This window comes from Pseudochaenichthys georgianus, chromosome 20 (genome assembly GCF_902827115.2).
Source record: "Pseudochaenichthys georgianus chromosome 20, fPseGeo1.2, whole genome shotgun sequence".
NCBI classification, from domain to species: Eukaryota; Metazoa; Chordata; class Actinopteri; order Perciformes; family Channichthyidae; genus Pseudochaenichthys; species Pseudochaenichthys georgianus.
The window spans coordinates 3,244,698-3,264,677 of record NC_047522.1 but is presented as its reverse complement, the minus strand read 5'-3'; the positions used below and the strand labels follow the sequence as shown (position 1 = coordinate 3,264,677).

The window sequence follows — 19,980 nt, the reverse complement described above, 5'->3', positions numbered from 1 at the left end:
CCGAAAGGCGCTGGTATTGTATCGAGTGAAAAAACACTGGCATGCACAAGGAGTTCATTTGTTGCATTTAGCTGAGCAAGAAAGCAGTCTCTTCTAAGTAGCAGTGAAGCTTCATTTCTCAAGCTTTTAGTTTGTTTTTCTCTTTCCTCCCCTTATGGCTTTTCTCAGTTGTTTCTCCTTGTTCTTTTTAGGTGATGGGAAATAATGCCTATGATTACAAAATGAAATGACTGTGGGGTGCTGTGTGTGTTTGTGGGCTTAGGAGGCCGTTTTGTACATTGTGTGCGCACAGTTGTGTGAGCTTTTGCGTTCACATTTGTGGCTTGTTGTGAAAAGCCCAGAGATTTAAGTAGTGCGGGGTTGAGAGATGGGCAGCCGCCCAGGATTGATAACATCTCACTGGTATTCCAAACATCATTCCTCCTGAAAGCTCATTCTCTCTCTCTCTTTCTCTCTTTCTTGTTCTCCCATTCACTCCTATATGAAAAGACATTTGGAAATATTACGAATGTAAGAATTATATGCTTTCCTTATTCATTCCTGCTTCAGCACCCTACACCATTTGACAACATGCGGTGTTTGCTTAGCTTTGCTTAGCTGCAAGACAATATACGGTTTCATACTTTCAATTGTCCGCTCCGTCATACCTTCAGGGCATTAATAGGTTAATAGGTGCTGCCTAATTAGCAACTCCTGACTAGTAAGAACAGGCCAAGACTGATTTAGCCAATGAATGAGGTCTGCTCTAACTCTAATCCACTCTTCCTCTTAAAGGAAGACACCAACAGTTCTGCATATGAGTTATTTCATAAACTTGATTGTCCTTGTCTTATTATTGAATTTGCCAACATCTTGAGGGTTAGCAAAGCTAGCTGGTATAAGCCTGACATCATTATCTTTTAGCATTGCATTAGCACAAAGGATACGATAAAAGGGAAACTGCTCCTGTTTCCTGTGTTGCACAGTGGTATGTCGATCAAAGATTCTATTTACTCGACAATTGGGGTATTCCTATAAACGTCCCCACTGCTGGCTGTCGTGGGAGCTGTTTCATTCATTTATATATAATTTCCCCCGTTTCCCAGCCCTGATCCCTGGGGACTAAACTTTTGTTCAAGGAGATTTTGTTTCTGTTGTTTTGGCAAGCGATCTCAGTCAGCCAGTTATAAGACAAAGATACAAGGGGGAGCAGTTAATATCTGATTTCTCCAATTTCCAAAAGTTGTCATGGTGCTAGCTACTTAGCTACATCTGTTCTTATTCTGTGTAGGTGATGTGCTATACAGATGTAGATAACCGTCATCTTGTTTTGATGTTCTAAAATACAACTTTGGTTGAGTACATTACTAACTTACTATGTTGAATTTTGAGCAAATTTCCACACATTTATTAAATATCCGTTTTCCTTTTCTTCTGTCTTTCCCAAACTCAGGTCCCTGTTAGGCTGGATGAGATGAGATCCCTATGTAGTGGTCGTCATGGCAACTTGTGACTCTCCCCTTATGGTGTCGTCACGGCAGCAGGAACATGGTGGCCAGAGGCTGGACGCTGCTGCTGAGGACAACCCTGTCATCCCCATGGAGACCAGTGTCGCCAACAGCAACAACGCCAATACTAACAACCAAATGTCGCTTGCTGCCATTGGAGAGCCAGAGAATGGCCTTGGAGAGCCCGCTGTGAGCCCGCTGAGGTCCTCTGCCACCCACACCAATGTCAGTGCAACCAACGACTTTGTAGCTGAACAGAGTCGGAGAGAAAGCTTTACTACCGGTAACAAAGGGAGTGTTACCGGGACTTTACCAGTAGGAGGAGGAGGAGCAGCTTTGGGTTCGGACTGTTCTGCCCCTGCCACATCTCCCGTGGTACCGGCAAAGGAGATCCCCTGCAACGAATGTTCTAGTTCCTTCTCCAGTTTACAAAAATACATGGAGCACCACTGCCCCAATGCCCGTCTGCCTACCATTGGAGGTCAAGAGGAGGGTGAGGAGCTTGACGGTATGGTAGGGGAGGAGAGTGAAGATGAAGGAGAGTGTGGGATGGGTGTTGCAGAAGTGGGGGACATGAACAGTGAGATGGAGATGGAAGAGGATAGTGATGTGGAGAACCTGAGCAGTGAGATCATCTACCAGCCCGATGGTTCTGCTTTCATTCTGGAGGACACCAAAGAGCAGTGTGGCAACCAAGGGGGGCTCCCTGTGCCTCTCCAATACAGGGGCCTACTGCCCCCCCAGCCCTTCCCCAACGCTCAGGTCAGTAGTGGCCAGCGTGGCCTCAGCCCAGGCGGGGAACGGTTGGAGCAGCCCACTGCACCCATGTCCTTCTACCCCCAGATCATCAACACCTTCCACATCGCCTCATCCCTGGGAAATAAACCCCTAGTGGCCGACCACCCCTCCTTCCCAAATACCTCAGCTGGAGGGCTGGCGGGCGCTGGTCCCGTGTTGCACAGTTTCCGTGTCTATGACCTCCGCCATAAGAATGACAAAGACTATCTTAAGGCGGATGGTGCAGCCAAAAACTCCTGTGTGTCCAAAGATGTCCCCAACAATGTGGACTTGTCCAAGTTTGAGGGCTGTGTGGCCGATGGGCGGCGGAAACCTGTGCTGATGTGTTTCCTTTGCAAGCTGTCCTTCGGCTACAGCCGTTCCTTCGTGACACATGCTGTCCATGACCACCGTATGACCCTGAATGATCAGGAGCAGAAACTGCTGGGCAACAAGCACGTTTCTGCCATCATCCAGGGCATCGGCAAGGACAAAGAACCTCTTATAAGCTTTCTGGAACCAAAAAACCCCCATAACTCTGTGCTACCCCACTTTCCCACACCTGCCAACTTCTTAGGGCCAGACACCGGGCTCCGCGGCTTGTGGAACGCTTTCCACAGCAGTGGGGAAAATACCGATTCCCTTCAGGCAGGTTTTGCCTTCCTGAAGGGCAGTGCCAGCAGCTCCTCCAATGACCAAACCCCCAGAACCCAAATCATGCCAAAGGCCGAGACCAACCCAAACCTCGGGGGAGGAGCTGGTGCCCACAGAATCCCCAGTGGGAGTTATTCTGCTGCCACTGGTAGCAACCTGGAGGGTCAGAACTCTGATAGTGACTGCAAGGGCCACGTTAGGGACACATGCACTTTGCAACCTAATGGGCCGGACCTGAGCCAGTACCCGCTCGTCAAGCGGGAGCCCGGTGCAGTTGGAGGAGAAAGTCCCGAGCAGGATGAAGATTCTTACTCCAACGGTGGAGTAGAAATGGAGGTAGACGAGGAGGAGGAACAGGCCATGACCACGGCCATGACAGGCCAGCTGGCTGATAGCACCAGTAGCAAAGATTTCCCTCTCTTAAACCAAAGTATTTCCCCCCTTTCCAACAGTGTGCTAAAGTTTAACATTGACAGTAAAGGCCCTGCATCCACCTCCACCTCCTCGTCCTCCCTGACTGCCTATGAGAAGATGGAGCTGGAAAAGGGCCGCCTGTCTACTGCCAGAGAGAGGGAGAGCAGCAATGACTCTAGTGAAGTCCTGGCAGGACGGGATGAGTCGTCGCCGTCCTCCCACCCCCTTGACATGATGATGTTGCGCCGAGATGATGAGAGCCCTGGACCCCTGCATCAACACACAGGAAATCCCAGTACGCCTGGAACTCCTGGGACACCTGGTACCCCTGGTCCAGGTGAAGGGTCACCAGGTAGTGGGGTGGAGTGCCCCAAGTGTGACACAGTCTTGGGATCTTCACGGTCTTTGGGAGGGCATATGACGATGATGCATTCACGTAACTCCTGCAAGACGCTGAAGTGTCCCAAGTGTAACTGGCACTACAAGTACCAGCAGACACTGGACGCCCACATGAAGGAGAAACATCCTGAGTCCGGTGGATCATGTTCGTACTGCCGCACAGGACAGCCTCACCCTCGTTTAGCCAGAGGCGAAAGCTATACTTGTGGATACAAGCCGTTCCGCTGCGAGGTCTGTCCATAACATTTTTTATCTTAATGGACCTCTATTTAACTCTGTCTTTTTTTATCTTTCTGAAAAATCCTAATAGTCATGATGTTCTTTAAATGGGGTGCGGTTTAACTTGTATTTATGAACTAACCAAAAATATGCTCAGGGTTTGGTGGACATATTCTAATTTAACACCTTTCACAGATATAACTGTTAAAGTCATCTCAAACAACTGACTAAAGAAAATGTAATACTTGATCAATCATCTGATAACAGTTGTTGTTGTTCTCTTTTAGGTATGCAACTACTCAACCACCACCAAAGGCAACCTAAGCATCCACATGCAGTCGGACAAGCATCTGAACAACGTACAAACACTCCAGAACGGTGGCACTGAGGTTCAATACAACCACAACCATACCCACAACCATACCCACAACCATGTCAACCCTGTGCCCAGTGCCAGCCTTGGTGGAAGCTGCGGGGCACCCTCGCCATCCAAGCCCAAACAGAAGCCAACTTGGCGCTGTGAGGTAATGAAACAACAGTGTCATTGTAGCGCTTTGGTGGCAAATGTCGAAACAATCAGCTAGTTATTTCCCTCTGCGTCACTATGTCTATTATTTTTCTGCCACATTATCTGAGGGTCATTATAAAACAGAATTTATCATACATTCTAGGATTATTATTAAACCAGAACAAATGAATCATGACTGCATTATTGAAATACTTGCATTTTATAGTGTTGTGTGGTTTCGGTACTAATGATTTGTTGGTGTTGCTTAAGTTGTTGTAAATGCCTATTAACAGTATATGAATGCAAATAATAGCTTGACAATGTTTGAATGAGAATAAGGTATAGTTTAATTTGATGTGTAATTTTATTTTATTTTATTTACCCCAACAGGTGTGTGACTATGAGACGAACGTAGCGCGGAACTTGCGCATCCATATGACCAGCGAGAAACACATGCACAACATGATGCTGCTGCAGCAGAACATGAAGCAGATCCAACACAGCCTGCATATGGGCCTGGCCCCGGCTGAGGCAGAGCTTTACCAGTACTACCTGGCTCAAAACATGGGCCTGGCAGGTGTGAAACTGGAGTGCCCAGCTGGCAGCAGCGGCCCAGAAGCCCAGATGATGATTAATCCGTTCCAGCTAGATCCTGCAACCGCGGCTGCTCTTGGATCTGGTCTAGGTGAGGGATATTTAAATTAAAATGAAACATGAGTTTAACCCATTAGTCTAAACGCCATAACTGTCTCCTTTCTAATATTTCCTTGTTAATATGTTTGCCTTTAAGCTTGTTTTTTTTCTCATATATCTGATGCCATCTGGGCATTGTTTTTATCTCTGTGCCTTTCCTTTTGTTGCTCTTCATTTTTTTCCTGCCCTCTCACCTTCTCTGTTCTGCTCCCATCCTCTTTACCTCGCCCCCCTCGCCTCACCCACCACTCTTTCTCTTTCCCTCTTATCTCCACTCTCATATTGTCCCTCTGTCATTGTCTCCCTTCTTTGACCCCTCTCACTGATTAAAAAATGATTATGAGACGCCACATGAGAATTATTCTTAATCTTTCATTTGTAATTTTCTTAAATCAGTTTAATCCCCCCCATACACACCCCGCCCCACCTTCACTCACCCTGGAGAGGACCCACACACATGTGCATACACGCACACATACACACACACTCTCACACAGCAGGAAGCGGATTCCCGTAGGAGTGAGCGAGATTTAACAATGACCCTGCAGTGTTACACACCCACTCCCTCCTCTGGCGTGGAGGTCACAGCCCAGCTAGCAGATGTACTCTCAGTGCATTACACTGATAACACACAGCTCCCCATAGTGAGCGCAGCTGTACCTAGGTTAGATGGTGTGAGCAGGACATATTTTTCAAAAGCGGCACACACCGACACACATCTAGGCATCCACTAATTGGGGGAATTATACTTAAACTGTAAAAAGAAACTCGATTAAGATGATGTGTAATTGTTCAGTTCTCTGTGCTCCAAACACCATGTTGAGATATTATCTAAAGAAAGACATGATGAGCTTTGGAAGCATGCATCGAGAGACAATGAAGGGATCAAATGAAAGACTTAATTACATTTCTGTGAATGGCAGATCTTTTTTTTCTTCTTCTCCCTACGTGGGCAGGCAGAAGAAAGAAAAATCTGGTATAATGCATTGATCAGCTTTTCAAATCTCTGCGTGGATGAGAAACGCTCGGAGCCCTAAAACCGTTGTCCCGCCATTGCTGAGAGCAGTAATTAAAGCTACCTGATGAGCGAGTTAGCAAGTTGAAAAGGATGATTGTAATTGATCCTGATTCAATCCTATTAGGGTTTTTTATAGACAAGACTTTGTAAGGAGCCCGAGTCCTAGTGAGGCTTTATTTTATCAAATCCTTTTGTGTGAGAGGGGCTTGCATGGAGGACTCACTTTTCTCTCCACACTTAATTTCATTAAAAGAGCCTTTTCTCTTTCTCTGTATCCTTTATCCCTCCCTGTGCATGCCAGCCTTTCATTTTCAAACAAGCCCTGTCTTTCTGCCATGCCGTCTGTTTTTATGCTGCATATCTGACATGGTCTTATTCTATGCTCCTATTTTAAACACTTTTCTATTTTTCTGTCTGACCTGCGTTCTTTTTCTCCACAGTGAGCAGTGACCTATCAGCGGAAATGCGTCTGGCCAGTGGTCAGCTGATGGCAGACGACCTATCCCTGGTGTCCTCAGGTGGAATGGGGGGCATGTCCTCGTCAGACCCCTCCCTCTCCTCTCTGTCCCCACCCATCAACGACCCCTCCCTGCGCCTCTACCAGTGCGCCGTGTGCAACTGCTACTCCTCGGACAGCCTGGAGGCTCTGAACGCCCACGTCAACGCCGAGCGCGCCCTGCCCGAAGAGGAGTGGCGCTGCGTGGTCGGCGACGTCTACCAGTGCAAGCTGTGCAGCTACAACACCCAGCTGAAGGCCAACTTCCAGCTGCACTGCAAGACGGACAAGCACATGCAGAAGCACCAGCTGGTGGCCCACATCAAGGAGGGAGGCAAGGCCAACCAGTGGAGATTAAAGTGTGTCGCCATCGGCAACCCCGTGCACCTCAAGTGCAACGCCTGTGACTACTACAGCAACAGCGTGGATAAACTGAGACTGCATGCCACTAACCAGAGGCATGAGGGTGCCGTCCGCCTCTACAAGGTAAGCATTTTTGACATTATATTGTACAAAACACAGCACAATGCCGCCTCATTCCGACTGAAATACATCTGAGGGGAAGACCATTTATTTTAAGGTCAGATTTAGAAAAAGCACACATGGTTTTGTTTATAAAGAATTTGCCCCATCCTCTTCACTGCAATGTCACATGGATATAAAGTTCCCATGAGAATGGAATGGCCGAGATGAAAAAGGTCACTGTGAGAGCATGCAGGAAGATTTCCATCCGATATGGGTATACATCCTGCTTATGACCGGCTGGCATTACTGTTACTGTTAATTACACACAAGTCACATCATATCAGCAAGTTCCACATATTTCAAAGTTCTGATTATCTTCAGCTGTCTTGGTTTTTTCTCCCAGCCACAAATAATACTGGAATAATTTGTTTGTATTGATAAGAGTAATGAGCCATATATTTTGAACAGAGAGATCATATGTTACTCTGGGTGTATTAAAAACACATTTTATAAAACATAACTAATGATGCCCTTCACTCTCTAAGCAATAAACAATTTCTCACACAGCCAGTATTTGGCATCTCTCTCCTCTCCAATATATCTGAGGTGATTTAGATGGTCAGACTTCTCCTTCAGCTTAATAGGATGCTGTTACATTTCAGAGGCCTTGACCTACAGGACAGGATCAAGTGCATGACATTAATGAGGATTTCTTTACTACTGTATAACATTTGTGTGTGTGTGTGTGTGTGTGTGTGTGTGTGTGTGTGTGTGTGTGTGTGTGTGTGTGTGTGTGTGTGTGTGTGTGTGTGTGTGTGTGTGTGTGTGTGTGTGTGTGTGTGTGTGTGTGTGTGTGTGTGTGTGTGTGTGTGTGTGTGTGTGTGTGTGTGTGTGTGTGTGCATGTGCGTGTGCGTGTGCGTGTTGTGCCTTAAATGAAGAGACAACAGTAATACTAGTTTTGTGTTATAATAAGAAGACATGGTCACAATGATTTACAAAAGAATAAATCAAACAGCTGTACAATGTCAGCTCTCTTTGGCAACACATTGGAAAACCAGAGGAGACAGAATGACAATGAAATATTTAAACAAAATATAAATCTGAATTACAAGAAGTCCACTGCCTCAGGCTTAAGTCACTCCTTTAAACATTTTTTATATCATATGTTTTAACACAGTAATCTTGTAGGAATTGCACTCATTCAGAAATCTGTGTCCAATTCTTGCCTACAGTTCAAAGGCCTGAGTGGATTAAGCACATTGGCATCCTTAAGGTTATTTAAAACAGTCGTGGGATGACACATGATTGGATGACAGTCGACAGGCTGAACTTGTTACGGGGATAAGTTGGAGATCCTCAGGAAATGTTGACTAACTTCATTAAACAAATCCTAAAATCAGAAATCCTTTATTTGTTCCACAGAGCGGAAATGTACAGTTTTTTTAATATTTTTTTAAGAAAAGTGCTGCTTGAACATTGATGATTGAACTTTTAGCAACATTTGGCAGCGGTTTTAATGGATTGAAAGGGAGTGTTTAGCCAGATACGCTGAACACTAGCAGCTAAAACATCTATATAATTTGTGTTAAATTGTACAAACCAAAGAAGTACAATCAGCAGAGAAATATTTCCCATTAAACTTAAAAAGCAGGGGCTTTCAGGCACACACAAGCAGCAGTTTAACCAAGGCAAGTGAGGGTCATCCCAATGCCCCCTCTGTGCACCCATGCACCCATGTACCTCATCTACCCACCCACCTACCCTATAGGCCTCAACAAATCTGTTCCACAGATGACACTTTTAATGCCTCTGGCAGAAATCCCACTTTTTTACCCTTGGACATGTGGTAGTAAAGCAGAGAGGGGGGGAGAGAAAGCATAAGAGCAGCAGAGGGAAAAAAATAATTTCTTTATTTGACCAGAAAAACACCTCTCCTTTTATGTATTGGCAGAGGTGAAAAGCACATGGGGATGGAGGTAGCTTGGCCGGGCGCATAAAAGATCCGAGTGTTGACGACTTCACCATCTGGTTTTTTGGAAACATAGAATATCTTTATGGCATGGGAAACCATTTGAAGATACAAACAAAAAGCATATTCAGGATTTTTTATGGCTCCTTTGTAGCAGCGAAGGAGTACTTCTAAGGGGAATTGAGTTTGAACGTTTTTTTTCCAGACTTTGAAACTGCAAGAGGGAAATGACATTAGCAGCACACGGACACCAAGTCATCTGGTGTCCAGGGCACAGCAGGTGGCGCAGGAAGTTCTACGCCTTATATGGGGAAAGCGGAGGTCGAAGCCTCGCTGCATACTGGAGAGGAAGTGTAGGAAATCCGATTGGTTTCTCTTTGTTTTAATGAGAATGATACCGCGCAGGGTGTTTTCCAGAGTATCTCTAGTGATACAGAATTTAGTTGGAAATTAAAAGTGTGTAGGGAACCTCACTTCAGTGTTATCACAGCTGTCAAGTGCAAATCCTTAACCCCTAGAAGCATTGTAAATGACTAAATGGAAGATGTTTTAATGTAGCGTTTTTATGCTAGCAGCATGCGAGGTAAGCTCTGCATTTAATGCTGCCGTAGCATGGCGTGTCGATAGCTGGCCGGGCCCGTGTTTGCCTTTGCGTTGAATATGATGATGTATGGTTTCGTTATGATTTTTAATAACAAACACTGGCCTTAATACACATGGAGACAGGAGTAAATCTGTCAGTGCCATTCACAAGTGCTGCAGGGCTAAGTAGGGGGTTCAGTTTGTAGCAAGCATGTGTGTTTGTGTGTTAGTGTCCCCGCAGAGCTTTGAGGTTTAGATCTGGGCCGTGCTTGCCCCTGGGTCATTAGGAGTTGAGAATGTTCATGGTCAATGTGGCATGGTCAAGGACCACACACACACACACGCAGTTACACCAACGCACTTTGTCTGGTAGGCCATGGCACCTGTTTTTCAGATGGCTGTCCGAATAAATCTAAAACTGTCCTCAGCCCACCAGCACCCCACCCTGTCTGTCCGCCCAGCTTTCCGTCATAATTCAAGCGGAAATGGACATCCGGGGTCCACTGCACATTTCCATATCTGTGTTTTTATTATTATTATTCTTCTCTTCCCATACAATCGTCTTTGAATGCATCTTTCTAAAATACTTCAGGACAGAAAGAGAAGAGACAGGGACATTTTGCACTTTTGTCTCTTTTTTAAAAGGTGTCTCTTTTTGTCTCCCACTGCCTCCGTCTCACCCTCTCTCTTTGTTTTATCCCGGACTCTCTCTTTTTCCCATTTTCTCCCTCTCTCTTTTTCTATCTCTCCCCTGGGGAGCCGCAGATAGACCATCTCATTACCCATGATCCTCTTGGCAACACCATAGCCGGGAAATGAGGGGTGGGGGGAATTAAACGGGGGAGTGATGAGAAGAGGGAGGGATGTAAGAAAAAGAAGGAGAGAAAAAAGGGCTGGATTGTAGATGCATCAAAAGAAAGATTCTCTCTTTTTTATTATCTTTTTGTACTTTTCTCATTTATTTATCTTTTTTATTGCCTTTTTTTCCATCAACCATTGGATTTTTTATTCTTTCAATTCCCCCCTCCCACCCCTCACATGTTATTCTCCTCCATCTCCCCTCTGTGGGGTTGGCTGTGCTTATGCATATGTGATATTAAGTCTACCGCTGTGCCTCAGCTACTAGCAAGGGTCAACCCTGCCCACTCTCATTTGAAAATCAAATGGCCCTATATGTATGCAGCCCAAATTATTGGACTGTCATTTGGACTTGTGTGATGGGGAAATGGACAGGAGATTGACTCCCATAGATTTGCATAATAAGCCATTGTACCCTGTCCCGGAATAGAAAAAAAGAGCAGGGATCTATTTCAAATGCACAGCACCATTTATGACACACACTCACATAAATGCATATGTGAAACAGAGGTGTGGTATTACATACATTCATGGAGACATACAGTAACTGCACTCACATACAATTGGTTATCATGTTACTATTTTCCACTTGAGCCTCTGTTCCAGGCACTGGGCTCTTGATCACTTGTCTCACTATTGTAGGGAAAGAGTAAATGTTTGCGGACACTTCACACTAGATGCTACTTGACTGCAATATATAGATTTTCATGGAGACTGATGATGCAGCCTGCCAACCAGAGTTCAGGGCTATAAACCTGAGCAACATGAATGAATTAACTTCAGTGTCTTGTCCTTACTCACTCCTACAAGTTATGTGTCTCTCCCTCTCTGCGAGGCAAAGAGATGCCAGTTTGTAGATTATTCAAATCGTCTCCTCTTTCACCTGCGTGGAGATTACAATGGAAATCTTTCAGAGGTCCGGGGGTGGGGGTGGTGAAGTGGGGGGTGGTGGCTAATTAAAGCATAAAAGCAGGTGTGTGCATGTGTGTGTTTGTGTGTGTATGCGGTTGCTTTGTGTGTTTGACAGAAAGGTTTGAATAGATGGACTTCCCCACCCTCCCCCTGCCTTCCTAATAATCCTCATAGATATTAATAAGAGTTTCGCCCATTCTCCCTCCACAACGCCTTAACCAGATGGTCGGCAAGGCATTAGTGTGTGTGTGTGTGTGTGTGTGTGTGTGTGTGTGTGTGTGTGTGTGTGTGTGTGTGTGTGTGTGTGTGTGTGTGTGTGTGTGTGTGTGTGTGTGTGTGTGTGTGTGTGTGTGTGTGTGTGTGTGTGTGTGTGTGTGTGTGTGTGTGTGTGTGTGTGTGTGTGTGTCCAGCTTTGGTCCAGCTCCTGATTGACACTCATACGTAATGTTTAATTACCCTAGCCAGCTTCCCCCTCCTGTGCAGTGCCTTTTTATTCTTTCTTTAGGTGTTTTTCCCTGGGTGTAAGACAAAGACAAGGCCCGTTTTGTGGTATTAATAGCCAGATGTGATCCTCTTCATAATCATCCCCACTCCTCTCTGAGCCCTGGGTCACTTGGGCCGGGTCCAGGGCCGGGGCCAAGCCATTTGTCCATGTGCAGGGGACTGTGAAGCAGATCGGGGCTGACAGGTATGGGAACGATAGCAGAGAGGGTTATGGAGTGTGTACAGAGGAAGGGGGGGTCAGTGTCTTCCAGACCTCCAGAAGGAAGGGAACATCGCAGGGATGCAGGAACAAAGGAGCTCACAGGAGTTTGTCTTTTTCTTCCACCCCCCCTTGGCTCATCTGAACCCCTCCCACCCTTCCCCAAATACACACTTCCCTCCTCCTCCTATCCTTACCGCCCCTCCTCACACACTTTTTCTTCCTCCTCCTTTTCCTTTTTTCAAACTCCTCCTTGCTCTTGACCTTCCTATTGGGACAAAGATAACAAGAGTGGTTTTTTTTTTTAAATACAAAAAAAGGAACTAATCAAAGAGGGCGCATGATCTCTCGGTGCACGCTGCTTCACTTTTGATATGTTGATTTGATCACAGACAGATCACATGGCAGCAAGATCAGATAATATTTTTGTGTAAGTTCATTAGCGCTACCTTTGAAATATCCTGACATTAAAATACGGGCCCCAATTTGTCTGAAAGTTATCTCCTTACATGTCAATTAGAGGCAAGTAGGTGCTTCATTCTTCAAATAATCTGCTTTTAATGGCATTTAGACAGAAGAACCCCACTTTTTCCCTCTCATGAAGCTATCAGGATATTGATATGGACAAAGTTGAACTAAAATACTCCAACGCCTTTCCAAATCAATAATCAATCGATTTGAGGTAATTGTGCCTCCCTTGGAACGGTCCCAAGTCTCCCTCTCTGTCGCTTCTTCTCTCCTTCTCACACTCTCTGTCATTATCAGCATGTGGCCCAGTATTCGGCATTTCAGCATTCCAGCTGTAATTGATTTTAACCATTAGGTGCTCAGTGAATAGATAAGTAGTGGGAGATATTCGATTATACGGTGAAAGAGAGAGACAAGGATGAAAAGAGGGAGAGACGGAGGGAGGGATACGGATTGAGGGATGTTGTTGGAGAGCTGGAGAAAGAGGAACTGACCTGTCCTGCTGTCTATCCGTCTCCACGCCGCTCCTCCATCCCTGCAGCATGCACAATACTGCTGACCTCCTGCGAGTTCAAGCAGCTTAGTTTCTGTGAGGTAATCCCTAATGCTTTGAAATAGACCTGATAGAAAGCCCACTTACTTGTTCGGGATTAATATGGGTTGGATGGGGGGTTGGGGGGGTCCTGAGTATTTCGGCACATTAAGTTAAATTAACCCATTGGATTGATCAAATTTAACTAATTGTGGTCATACATGCAGAGGGATCAGGAAGGTAAAAGAATTTACCGGCACACAGATGGGTCACTTGCATCCATACACGGTATCTGCTGCATGCATGCTCCTCTCTTTGCGTATGTTTACTATGCTGGTGGCCGTGCCGCTATTATTCCTTTCAGTGGTTGCACATCCCATACAGAGGCCATTTTGAATCTGAGCTGAGGGTCGTATTGCTTTCCCACTGTTTTCCGAAGATATAAGTCTGTCCTTTCTCCTCTTTTTTCCCTGTTCTGGCAGGAGTGTAGGTTAGGACTAGGGGTAGGGGCGGATGGGGTGGGGGGGAGTTGGCGGAGGGGGGGGAACAAAGGCAAACATTTGAGTAATCTTCAAAGAGCCCATTGGTATGTTGAGTGGACGCTGGTATGCGGACTGCGGCTGAGGCTTTTTCAGGGAAAACAATATCCTTCCTTTAGACCGGGGCTTGGGACTGGGCAAACACTACCAGCCAGGCGACTCTGCCCAGCGCTGCCACTACTATCAGCTTACCACCCCCCCTGCTTTGCGGAGAAAATGGTAGGGTCCTGTTTGTTGCCGGAACAGCACAGAACTCATCATTATAGGTTTACGGGGGTAGACAGAACATCCCAGGTTGTCCCATGACTTTTATGTGACGTGTCAGAAATTGTTGAGGAAACTGTTATCTTTTCGGAGACACAGTCGCCATATAAATGTTTGCTGCGGACAAAAAGAGAGAGGCGCAGGCTTGAATCGACCGCCTTCTGTAAAAGGAAGCAGGGAGGGATCAAGTGTGCCATCTTGTAGGTCAACTGCGAGGCATTTGATTTCCTGTGGCAATATGCAAAACGGCGCCGCTGAAGAGGTGCTTTCATTGTGCTCTTCCTGGCAGAGGTACCACTCCAACATGCACACACACACACACACACACACACACACACACACACACACACACACACACACACACACACACACACACACACACACACACACACACACACACACACACACACACACACACACACACACACTTATACACAGCTTGTACACACAGTCACATTGTTTCGTGAGAATAAGGACCGAACCTTTTGATGTGTGTTGGGAAGTACATTTTGGGAAAAGGATTCGGTAACATGATATATTATATTCTATGTAAATGTTAAGTATAAAAGTAGCTTGATATTACATTCATTTGGCTCTTTAAATAAAGTAGCAGACAGTCTGCCATTTTGTGACAGTTTCAAAATGAACTCCCTTTGTCCAGTAATCACTAGCCATTTTCTCACGAGGATCCACCCCAGGGATAATTTCTCCCATTTCTCTGTCATTAGCAGGGCTTGGTATTAGGCTTGTGTTTTGTTCCCTGTACCTTTTGTTTTGTGCTAAGTGAAACCATGCGACAGGGTAGGGGCTAACTGGAAAACAATACTCCCCTTCACAGGCTCAGGAATGTGTAATTAGTGATTTGAACCCGACTACACTCGACTAGATTCTTCCCTATCATTCTCTCCCTCTCTGTCTCTTGTTCTTTTGTTCTTTCTGTTATGGATTCTCACCGCCTTTGCCTCTCAATCTATATAGTTTCTCTCACTGTATGCTTCTGTCCTTCCTTTTGTCTCTCTTTCAGCAAGTCTCCATTACGAACCGAGCAAAGAAAAACAAACTTGGCAAAAAAAATTGCTGCTCCTCTCGGCACCAACATTATTTTCCCCTCTCTTCCCTTTCAGTTTTAGTTAAATATAACAACATCAGTGTAATACAAATCTCTTTGATGGTACCAGCCAATAAGCTCAAGCCCCAGCTTTTCGACCGCTTTATTTTTGTTTTTCTTAGATCCTGTCAATTAGGCCTTAGCTTGATTTCCCAAAAGCATCTTGGGAAAAATGGAAAATGATGAACCCTACCCAAAAGCATGTTAGCATTTCAGCAATATCCCTCCCCCTCGTGCAGCACTGGAAAAAGATAATCCCACAAGCATGTTAGCATTTCAATGATCTTGATCTCAGCATTTTATGATGTCTGTCCCATTGTGAGTCGATGGAAAAGATAATCACAGCTGCAATATGGTTTAGGGAAACAGTGAGGTCTGGTCAGTCTCACCTGGCTGCGTTGGAGACAAGCGGGAGCTTTTAGACCCTAATGGGCTAAGGTCAGGATGGCTAATAGGGAGTAAGTGGCTGAACCATGCTGTCTAAATCTAATGCTAATGTAAATACTGATCCATTTTCATGGGGGGTGGAGGTGAGCTGGCTTTCAAGTCACACAGACATGCACCGATGAAGATTTGTTGTGGCGTTTCTGTCTGCGAGAATATTCCTATCTGCTGGGTCAGTATATTTTAAAACATCTGGCGACAGTGCTTAGAGACGCAAAAAAGATATTTAAAACACACTCACTGATTACGACCAGAAGAAGTGGATCAGATCGTAAATCAACACGATTTATTTCCTTTTTTTCGCTCTGGTCTGCATCACTTTTGTGTGTTTGTGCCTGGAAAAAAGAGAGAGTAAGAGATAGAGAGTCAGAAGGGATTCTTTTCCGAGCGATGGGGCCAGAGGTCAGGTAGCTGTGAACTTCAGAGTGACCTTTGCCCCATCCGTCAGACACACTTACGTCACTGCTACAAGTGTGTGTGTGTGTGTGTGTGTGTCGGCGTGTCCATGTGTGGGAGTCAGAAAAATGGAAGACAAGAGCGTACTTTAAAGTGAGTTTTTTTCCCATGCGATCACTACAGAAAATAAAGAAGGCCGAGTGAAACAAGCTGAATGAAGGGAGACAGCGCTGGAGTTGGGAAGAGTGGCAGGCAGCTAGTACACATGATTGTGAAAATTCAGTTATTTGGCTTGCCGGCCATTACGCGTTGGAAGCTTATTATTTTTGGATGACCTCAGCTAAGCTCGCCTACAGGCCCTGCACCTCATGGACAAGCCCCAGAGCTCGGATCACATGTGACTGCCAGCAAGCAGACAGCTGAGAGAAACAGGAGACCCAATTTAGCTGAAGGAAATATTTTTCTTTGTATTTATGAAAGTAAGAGAAAGAAAAGACGGCCTACAGGAGAAAAAAATAGTAAGGTCGGGTAAGGAGATTTTTTTCTGGAGTTGTTTTGCTTCTCCGGTGTCTTTAGATCACACATAGTGGCCTCGTTGGAGTGAGGAGGAAACCAGGAGAGGTGCATTGTGTCTGTATTTGTGTGCAACTTGCACTCAGCACTTTTTCTACGTGGCTCTTATTTACATATTTGTTTTTGTGCGTGTGCAGCACGATCCGTCTCTCCATACACTATATTTGCCGCTCTCTATCTGCGGAAGCAAGGTGGCACATACCTGGGCCTTCAGCATCTCCTTACAGCCGTGCAGTCTGCCAGCGGATCCGTTGGTAGTGATCTTGCGTTACATCTATGTCTGGGGGGCGGTTAGCAGTAACATGTGTTAGGGAGGTGGTAGCACTGATGGAATTCTACACTTGGCAGCCTTCCAGGCAGCGCTGGTATGTGTTTAAAATACTTTCAAGGAACAAAACACGCTTTTGTTGTTTGCCGGGCCAAGTGGGGCTGTTTTTGTCTCCGATGGGGGATAGCACCGGAAGCTGGTGATGCTCCAAAAAGAAGGTATACTCAATAACAAGATTCCCCTAAAAAAACTGATGAAAGGAGATAAGAGGAGTTTATTTTCACAATGTCGAGGGTGCACATTTGAATGCATGCACACACTCTTAACGGACACAAATAGGAAAACAGGAAGTATGTACGGAGTCTTTACAAATAAAACTCGTACACACATGTTCTGACACACTCACAGTGGTTATTCAAACATAGCTGTGGTAGTGGAGTGTTCATTAGCTGCCTGCTTCTACACTTAATGACAGGAAAGAGTCATGTTTTTACTGAATACCCTAATTTGTCATTTGTTTTATGGAGGAAAACACAGCTTCACCGCTATGCACTGCTTTCCAAATATGTGTGTCGTATTACCGGTGCACACGCACACTCACAGGCAAAGACAAAGAGACACACTTGAGAGGTACTATCAAAAAAAGGTAGAGTTGAAATTATTGATGCATAAAAACCAGGCACACACACATATGCAGTAATAAGGAAATAAGCATTGAAATTGAACCAACCCCCGCAACCCACACACACACTTTCCCGTCCACGCACAGAGAGATAAAAGAAGTTGGGAGAAGATGTCGTTGCCTTGGCTTATTAAGGATTCAGTTAATGAGGCAGCTTTGTCACCACAGATAGAACAAATGAATATGAGACGGCAGTGCTGCTTTCCTCGCCCCAATCCCAGGGAGCGAGCGCAGGGGAGGTGTGTGTGTGTTTCTGCTTATGTGTGTGTGAGAAAGGTGTTTTGTAAACATCTCATTCTGCATAATGAATGCAGTCCTCTGTCATTCTCACCCTCACACACACACACACGCGCACACACACACACACACACACACACACACACACACACACACACACACACACACAGCAGCAGGACACCACTGCACAAGGGACCTTCCTTTACCTGTCAAATTGACTCTCCTCATACACGTCCCGGTGTGTGTGTGAGTGTAATATACACGGCTCACAATGTGTTGTGTTTTTGACAGGTAAACAGGAAGTCCCGAGTGTCATCATTTGCATTCTATGTGTATGGGGGTGTGTACGCCCACCTCCTCCACCATCGGGAGGTGTCTGTGCCTGTTTAGGTTCACCCAGGGAATGCTGTTTAGCTGATTTTGATTGGCCCACAGGGAGTGTTAGCTTATTTGGTTGTTTGCCAAACACTAATTCCCAACAATTAACCACCGTGCACTCTGGAGAGGTGCCATATTGACAGGGATGGGCCTTTTTGCTGTTCCGTCCACACAACACACATACACGGACAATTATATGACACAAAATGCATGTACAGCACACTCAAATCAGCCGCGGCATAAATTACATACACATTTCAGGCAGACACACACGGGCGCAAACCCAGGAGCAGCAACAGTGTGTTTGTGTGTTTGAATATGCATTACACAGCCCACGCCTGGCAGGAGTCAAAGTGCTCCTTTAAAAGTTCATAAATCATGGATGTTCTGGTCTGTGATCACCAGACCGCTTGCATTATAGGCCTGCAGAGTGCCAGAGAGCGACAGACAGCCCTCTAGTTTAGGTCTTAAACAAACCCTCTGGAATGTGCTGATGGGGAGAGAATTAATATTAGGCCTAAACCTATCTGGCAGCCCGGTTCAACCCCAAGTATATCATCCAGCTACTCTCCGCCGACGCAGCCTCAAAACAAATAGTATATAGGTTTGGACATGGAAGGCATTTCAATCCACTTCTGTTTTACTTTTAATCTGGATCCAGTGCGACTACCTGAAAAGACTCATCCCTTTCTCCTCTGCTACCAACATGAGCATGTCTCATCGCAACTTTCCTCCTGTGGCAGTCCTTAATATAAAGCTGAAGGTTGTCACTGGAGGAAAGGAAAGCCTTGTTTGATTACTAGCTTTTTCATTCGATTCTAAGTAGCCCCCCCCATTTCGAGCCAAGTGCTCATGTAATAAAAGTATATTACAGTGAAGTCCAGACACGATTGAATCGAGAAAGAACAAATATCACGGAGCAGTGAAGCGTCCCTGTTTTTATAGAAGTAATGATTGATGACAGGGGGGATGTACGCAAGTATAGGGGTGGTGGGTGGGGTCTAGCATATGGCCATTATGAAGGGTCAGAATAAGATGATTGGTCCATATCCATTTTGACCAGGGGCAGCAACTTCTAGGGAGAAATTCACAGTTTTGTAGCACAGAACCATGATTGGCAACATTTTCTAAAGTGTATATATATATCCTTGTTGTGCATGCATGTTTAATATATATATATATACACGTGTGTGGTTTCCACAGAAAAAGCTCAGTAAGCCCAGTTCTCCTGCGAGGGAGGGAGGGTAAAGAAAAGAGGTAAAGAGAGAAGGAGCAAGGGAGGCCTCCTTTCACAGAGAAACAAAGATAGCTGTAATTAATGGCCCTGAGCTCTGGTCTAGGGGAGCTTTCTTCTGACAACTGCGACTTAATTAAAACTTAAGACTTCTGAAAGGGCCTCTGACTGCGAGGGGACGTCCCACCGTCTCGTGAGAAAAACCTTGTAAGATTTCTTACAAAAGATAGAAAGAGGGAGAGACAGAGAGAAAAGATGTGTTAGCGGCTGTAGCTATGTTGCTAATCCCTGTTTGTCAAAGGAGGAAGGGGGGTGGGGGGGTTATAACTCACACACCTGCAGCTAACTGTGCCCCCCCTCCTCCCACAACACACACCTCCCACACACACATTGTTCAATCTCTTTTCCTGCTCCATATTAAATGAGGCAAAATGACAAAGTATCAACTTTTTACGTGGTTCAAAAATGAAACATCTTCCTGCTAGAGACATAGTTAGCACACACACGCACACACACACACACACACACACACACACACACGCTCCATTATGTGTATTAATTCATGCATAGCAGCCTGCACCTGTTTCTCACATGGCTGTATGAATAAATCTTAACAAAGCAGAAACTAACCATCATGAGCCACCTCTGTGTCTCTTTGCCTTGCTCTCTTCCCCCCCCCCCTCCCCCCACAGAGGATCAGAT

General features: G+C 45.5%; 1 protein-coding gene across 1 annotated transcript in view; it reads left to right on the top strand.

Annotated features, from left to right (window-relative positions):
* Positions 1-19,980, top strand: part of zfhx4 (zinc finger homeobox 4) — a 77,983-nt gene that overhangs the window by 18,886 nt on the left and 39,117 nt on the right. Inside the window, exons 2-5 of the mRNA XM_034108514.2 lie at positions 1,433-3,962; positions 4,238-4,474; positions 4,849-5,143; positions 6,610-7,151. Coding sequence (XP_033964405.1) covers positions 1,479-3,962; positions 4,238-4,474; positions 4,849-5,143; positions 6,610-7,151 — 3,558 coding nt within the window. The 5' untranslated portion in view covers positions 1,433-1,478. The remainder of the gene's footprint in view (positions 1-1,432; positions 3,963-4,237; positions 4,475-4,848; positions 5,144-6,609; positions 7,152-19,980) is intronic.